This window comes from Tenrec ecaudatus, chromosome 1, assembly GCF_050624435.1.
Source record: "Tenrec ecaudatus isolate mTenEca1 chromosome 1, mTenEca1.hap1, whole genome shotgun sequence".
Lineage (NCBI taxonomy): Eukaryota > Metazoa > Chordata > Mammalia > Afrosoricida > Tenrecidae > Tenrec > Tenrec ecaudatus.
In genome coordinates, this window is record NC_134530.1 from 271,363,016 (window position 1) to 271,369,049 (window position 6,034).

The 6,034-nt window shown below is 57.8% G+C and overlaps 1 protein-coding gene across 1 annotated transcript; it reads left to right on the forward strand.

Moving 5' to 3' along the window:
* Positions 1 to 2,115: 2,115 nt before the first annotated feature.
* On the forward strand, positions 2,116 to 4,840 carry LOC142440545 (bifunctional peptidase and (3S)-lysyl hydroxylase JMJD7-like). The gene is made up of 8 exons (XM_075542931.1): positions 2,116 to 2,207; positions 2,292 to 2,399; positions 2,430 to 2,545; positions 2,916 to 2,969; positions 3,809 to 3,904; positions 4,070 to 4,218; positions 4,410 to 4,515; positions 4,755 to 4,840. Exons 1-8 carry the CDS (start codon positions 2,116 to 2,118, stop codon positions 4,838 to 4,840), a joined length of 807 nt encoding a protein of 268 aa, XP_075399046.1.
* Positions 4,841 to 6,034: the final 1,194 nt, after the last annotated feature.

Genomic DNA, 6,034 nt, shown 5'->3' on the forward strand with positions numbered 1-6,034 from the left:
TTACCAAGGCCAGGCAGACTTTATTCTCTAAGTGGTAAGTCATCAAAGGAGGTTTGCTCAGAGTGACAACATGAGGCTGCCTTTCAAGAGGTTGTCTGGAGCTGGGGTGATAAATGCTTTTGGAAGGAGGGGAGTTAAGCCAGGGGAACCAGTTAGTTCACTGTGGCAGGAGATATTGTAAGCCTTTCATCCAGTCATTAAGCCAGTGTGTACTAGGGATCATGGGTGTGCTGGGCACTGTGCTCCATCCTGGGAAGGTGGAACCCACACCCCCACCCTCATGGAGATCACATTCTAGCCGGGGACAGAGACAGCTATCCAGTGGAAATCAATTGAGTAGATAGTATATTAACCTGTTTGCAAACCTGTCACTGGAGTCGTAGGACTGCTCCGTATTGTGTCTGAGGAAACAGATTGGCCACCATGTCTCTCCCCCGAGGGGCACCTGGTGGACTGAGATCAACCCCCTCCTGGTTAGCAGCCACGTGCTTAAGCACCGACCACCACCAGGTCCCGTAGATAGTGTGCTTGACGGTGCAGGTGGTCAAGTGGACATGCACGCAGGAAGGGAACGAGGAGTTTTTCAGAGCCCCGGGTGGTGTCCATGGTTAAGCATTTGTCTTACTAATGGGAAGGTCGGTGCACTTTGCCTACTCCTAAAGGACCCCCAACGAAATGCAATCCTTTTCAGAAAAGTCAGGGCCACAAACTGTGGAGCAAAGGTCCACTCTGACATCCCGGGTCACCAGGAACCAGAATCGACTCGAGGGCAACTGTTGTTTGTTTACTAGAAATGGTTGTGGGCTGGGGCTGGGAGGGGGTGGGCGGTGGGTGGTTTGGTTCACAAGTTCCTAAAGAAGAAGGATAGCCAGCTGGGGGAAAGAAGGCTCTTGGGGTGACTTGTGAGTGGAGGGGCCCCAAAGGAGGTGGCATGGGAGAGGGAGAAGGTGAGGGCGAGGGAGGTTGGGAGTGTTTGTAGGTAGACTCGGTGAGACGAGGAGCCAGCCAGGAGCACAACAGGGAGTCAGTGATGTTTATGAAGGGCAGCAAGAGAAAGCCACCCAGGCAGCACACAGCACGGTACCATCATGGAAGACCCAGGGCGTTCAGGTTATAGGCATGTCTCCCCGATGAGGCTGTCAGCATCTTGAAAGGACCCATTCACACTGGCCAAGCCAAGTGCTGAGCACATTCCAAAATATTCAGTGAATATTCGCAGTTGGAAGGCATTCTTCCTTCATCTTGCTGCCCCCAGCCACGGGGAGCTCCCTGCGTGGTGCCTGAGGCTGCTTTTCTATACTTCGCTAGAGGTCCGCCACCGTAGCTAGGGAAGCTAACCAAGGGTCTGGCCCCAGGGAGGACTGGGGTTTGGGCCAAGCAGGAGTCCCGCTGTGTTAGCCCCAGTTGACCAGAGAAACAAATTCATAGACACTTATATGTGTTTTAAAAGAGAACTTTATATCAAAGAAAAATTGTACATTATGAAAACATCCCAGCCCAGTCCAGATCAAGTCCTTAAGTCTGATATTAGCCCATATGTCCGATACCAGTCTATAAATCCCTCTTCCTACTCATGAAACACAAGCAATGATGCTGATGCAGGAAGATCACAGGCCAGTGGGTGGAAAGCCTTGTGGACCCAGTGGTGGTGGAGGCATCCCAGCGCTAGCAGGGGTCTCCAAGTGAGCCCTGCGGCTCCAGGGCTCTAGTGTAGCTCTGTGTGTCTTGTCAGCAGGAATGTCTCACAGGAAGGGAGCTATTGATTTCCGTGGGCACCTCCAAATGAGGTCATCAAGCTGCAACCTGAATGACAGCTTAGACTCCACCCCTCCACAAGTTGACACCAGAGTATGTTGCTCACCTGCTTTTGGGCTGTGTGGCCCCTCCTGGAGTAGGCGTGCGGCAGCCTCCTCCTTGAAAATCCCCTTCTATTTCTGGTGGTCCAGAGTCTCTTGGTCCCTCCCCAGTGAGCACTGCCCAGTGATACCCTGTGGCCTGCCCAGAGAGGGCATCTCATCCGTAAGTGGCTGGGTGCTGTTTATGTCAACATCTACCTCCCACCCCACTTAAGAGCTTGGCGTGCCTCCAATCGTGCCCTACCTGGATGAGGCCCCGATGCCACTGCACTTCTACCGGGACTGGGTCTGCCCCAGCAGGCCCTGCATCGTGCGCAATGCCCTGCAGAAGTGGTCGCTCCCCTATCTGAGGTGGGTGCAGCCCTGGGCTGGGCTAGGGTGATGGGCGAGCTGTCTTGTGGCATGTGGGCATGCTCTTAGAGTCCCTTCCCCTAGGGCCACGGTGGGTGCCACAGAGGTGAGCGTAGCGGTGACCCCAGATGGCTATGCTGATTCCGTGCGCGGAGACCACTTCGTGATGCCAGCCGAGCGCCTGCTGCCCCTGTGAGGTGTGTTGGACATCCTGGAGGGCAGGGCCTGGCACCCTGGCGTGCTCTACGTGCAGAAGCAGTGCTCTAACCTGCTTACCGAGCTGCCCCAGCTGCTGCCCGACTTGGAGCCCCACGTGCCCTGGGCCTCCGAGGCTCTGGGTGAGAGGGGGCGACTGGGGCAGAGGGCAGTCGTTGAGAATACACAGCAGAAGCACACACCAAGCTTCTACACTGACAGCTCGGTGACATTGATTGTCTTGGCCCACACCCACCACCCCATGGCCAGGGTCAGGCCCTGCCGCCATGGAAGCCTTGACTGTTGACCGACTGCAAAGGATTAGTGCTCTAACTTTTGCCTGTGGGGGGCTGGGCCCACTCCCCAAGCCCTCCAAACCATGGCCTCTTCGCCACTTTTCCCTGGGATGCCCCTCGCTCGCACGCAGTACCCCTGCCCACATCCTGTTGGGTGTTATCCCAGACCCGACCTGCAGGGGACAACCACTCCTAACTCTCCTCCTCTGTCCTGCAGGGAAGATGCCAGACGCGGTGAACTGGCTGGGGGAGGTGGCCGCAGTGATGTCCTGTAGGTGTCTCTGGGATGCAGGGACAGGGAGGAGCCAGGATGGGGCCAAGGGTGGGAGGCTGGCCTGGAGGGTCGGTCTACAATTCTGCGAACAGAGGAGGAGCGGCGTTGCAGCGTGGTGGGTGGGATGACTTTGGTGTGGGGGCGCACTAGACATCTCTCAGATGGCACGTTGGTCCCGGAGGTGAACTTGGGAGAACCCTATGCTTGGATATTTACCTCTTTGGAGAGATGACCCGCATGGGGCGTGTGGTGAGTGCCAAGTCCCTGGTGGCTGGGATCTGGAATGCCCTCCACCCCAGCCCCCCCTGGGCATCTCCTGGAGTCTGGTTTGACTATGTCGTTGAGAATACACAGAGCAAAAGCACACACCAAGCTTCTACGCTGACAGCTCAGTGACATTGATTCAGTCCCTCAAGTTGGTTCAAACGTTCTCACCCTCCCTTCCCGAGTTCTTCTCCCTGAGGGAAATGAGGGGGCTTCAGAAACTGTGTAGAAAATAATGGGATTCCCCCTCCCCCCTTATAAATTCATTGTCCTCCAGGATCCTGGCTGTTCTTTGAAGAGGCTGTTTTCAGTCTGAGCCCGGATGGAGTTTAAAAGAGCACCATGCTCATGGCAGAGGGATGGAGATCCTTTACTGGCTAAGTTGAACTAGTACTGGGCGTAAAGGAGACATCAGGGGACACTTTGGATGGAAGGTTAAAACCTTTATTCGCAGGACTTTCTCGTTTTTACACCCCTGGCTGTCTTGAGGCGCAAGGCTCTGGGTGGGCAGGTTCTGCCTCTCATGTGCCCTGCTCCGCCAAATCTGCCCAGGACCTTCTTTGTGTTGGCAGTGCACAAGGACCACTACGAAAACCTCTACTGTGTCCTCTATGAAGAGAAACATTTCCTGTTATACCCGCCCAGCGACCGACCCTTCATCCCCTATGGTAGGGCTGGGACCTGCCTTACGCATGGGCCCCAAACCAGAGGAAGGGTAGTGAGGCTTCCCTGCCTGTGTCCCTGGGGCCAGGCAGCAAACCGGAGAGGCTGGGAGGAGGTGTGAGGGGCTGGGAGCACTCTTTGCTGAGCTCCCCCTTTTTCTCTGGCATCAGAGCTGTACACCCCATCAACCTACCGACTCACTGAGGTGGGCACCTTTGAGGTGGTGGATGAAGAGGCCATGGAGAAGGTGTCCATCTTGGCCCTGGGCCTCAGGGAGGGGCAAGCTCATCCATCTCCGAGGAGCAAGCGGGCCCCAAAGGTCCTGGGAAGGTGGCCCCTTCCTCCGTAAGGTCCCGCCGTCTGGGGCTGGCTTCCCAGGGCGGATGGAGGGGGACCTTTGGCCCTTACGGTTGGCAAGGCCAAAGGCCGAGTTCCCCGGTCCTGCTCCATGCCCAGGTGCCCTGGCTTCCACTGGATCCCTTGACACCAGATCTGTCCCGGTACCCACAGTACCGTGGGGCCCAGGCCCTCCGCTACACCATGCAGGCCGGCGAGATGCTCTACCTGCCGGCCTTGTGGTTCCACCACGTGCAGCAGTCCCAGGGCTGCATTGCTGGTGAGGAGCTGCTGGCCTCGGCCAGCGGGTGGGCTGGGGAGGCTCTGGGTCAGAGCTGGGCCACCCACTCCTGTTCTTGCTCTCCCCACAGTGAACTTCTGGTACGACATGGAGTATGACCTCAAGTATAGTTACTTCCAACTGCTCGACACCCTCACCAAGGCCTCAGGCCTGGACTAGTGGAGCCCCCAGGGAACGTGCCCCCCCACAGCTCAGGGGGCACTCTGGCTCCTCCCCAGATGGGCCCTCACAGAGACACCCTGCAATCTGTCTGACCCAGAACCCCGTTTGGGTTGGGACGGACCCTGGAGACTATCGTGGGTGATAGGAGGAGGACCAGGAAGTGCCAGGCAGGTGTCTAGGTCAGGGTTCCCAGAAAGCTGCTACGCAGGTGAAGCAGCCCCGTGGGTGGAGGCCAGCTGCGGCGTCCTCCCTCCTCTGTAAAGCTGTGAAGTGGATATAATGATGGTCCCTACCTTTCTGGCTGCCCTGGGGCCTGGAGAGGGTTTCTGTAAGGGCCCGCTCGCTCGCTCGAAGGACATGCTCAATACAGCCGAGGAGGCTCCATGTGGTACCTGCCCCTTGTGGCTTTCTGTGTCTCCAGGAGGGCGGGGAGGGTTCAGATGGAAACGTCAGAGAGAGGAGCTAGCTCCCTGTCTGTCCAGGGACCACAGCTTGTACTCCGGTCTGGCTGGCAGGCCAACCCTGTTTTAACTCTCTGCCAGGGCTCGTTGACTGGGACTCTGGTTTGCTTCGCGATGGGTTTGGTGGCCTGGGGACGAGCCTGTGTCTCCTAACCAGCACAGGGCCCAGGGGACATAAACTGCCCCACCCCCACCCCTGGGCTGCTCCTCTGCAGAAGGAACTGGCTTTCTCATGCTGCCCCCACAAAAGGGGAGATGAGCCCCCTTCCCCTGGGTGCCCACCTGGAGCTCCAGTCCTGGCCATCTCTGGGGACCCAGGTGGCCCAGGCCCTGGCTTTGAAGAGCTGTTTTTAGTAACAGCCACTCCCCTGCTGTGATGATAGGCTCCGGATACACCCCTCCTCCACGTCTGCTTCAGTGGAGACTGGGCATTCCTGTCCTACTGGTACCTGGATGTTGCTACAAGACTTGTTGGTGGGGACTCTGCCCTTGCCCTACCTCTGGCGGCTGCCCAGACCTGTGGCCCCTCCAAGCCATGCCATCCTGTCCTGCTCACACGGGTGGTTGGTGAGCTGTCCTGGAAGCAGGACCAGGCTGGGCAGGCCCAGGTGGTGTCTGCTGGGGGCAGTGGGTTTTCCAGGAACCCAGCAGTGGTGGGGGACCTTGAGCCCATGGGAGGGTGTCAGTAGCCCCAGTATAGGCTGAGGTGCCTCATTTCTTGGGCAGGGTGTGGGGCTTGGGCGGAGCGGAAGATGCAGGTGGGAGGGGCTAGGGAGGCCAGTTGGGACATACTTGGATTTTGGCTTAAAACCCCACAGTCCTCGGCCCAGTGGCTACTGCTGCCTTTGCTCACCCCGCCTGGGACCCCCAGCCTC

Coding starts and splice junctions, on each gene's coding strand:
- LOC142440545 (XM_075542931.1), top strand. CDS start 2,116: ATGCCACTGCACTTCTACCGGGACTGGGTCTGCCCCAGCAGGCCCTGC. Junction 3,905..4,069: donor CCGACCCTTCATCCCCTATG/GTAGGGCTGGGA, acceptor CTCTGGCATCAG/AGCTGTACACCCCATCAACC. Junction 4,516..4,754: donor GTCCCAGGGCTGCATTGCTG/GTGAGGAGCTGC, acceptor GCTCCTCCCCAG/ATGGGCCCTCACAGAGACAC.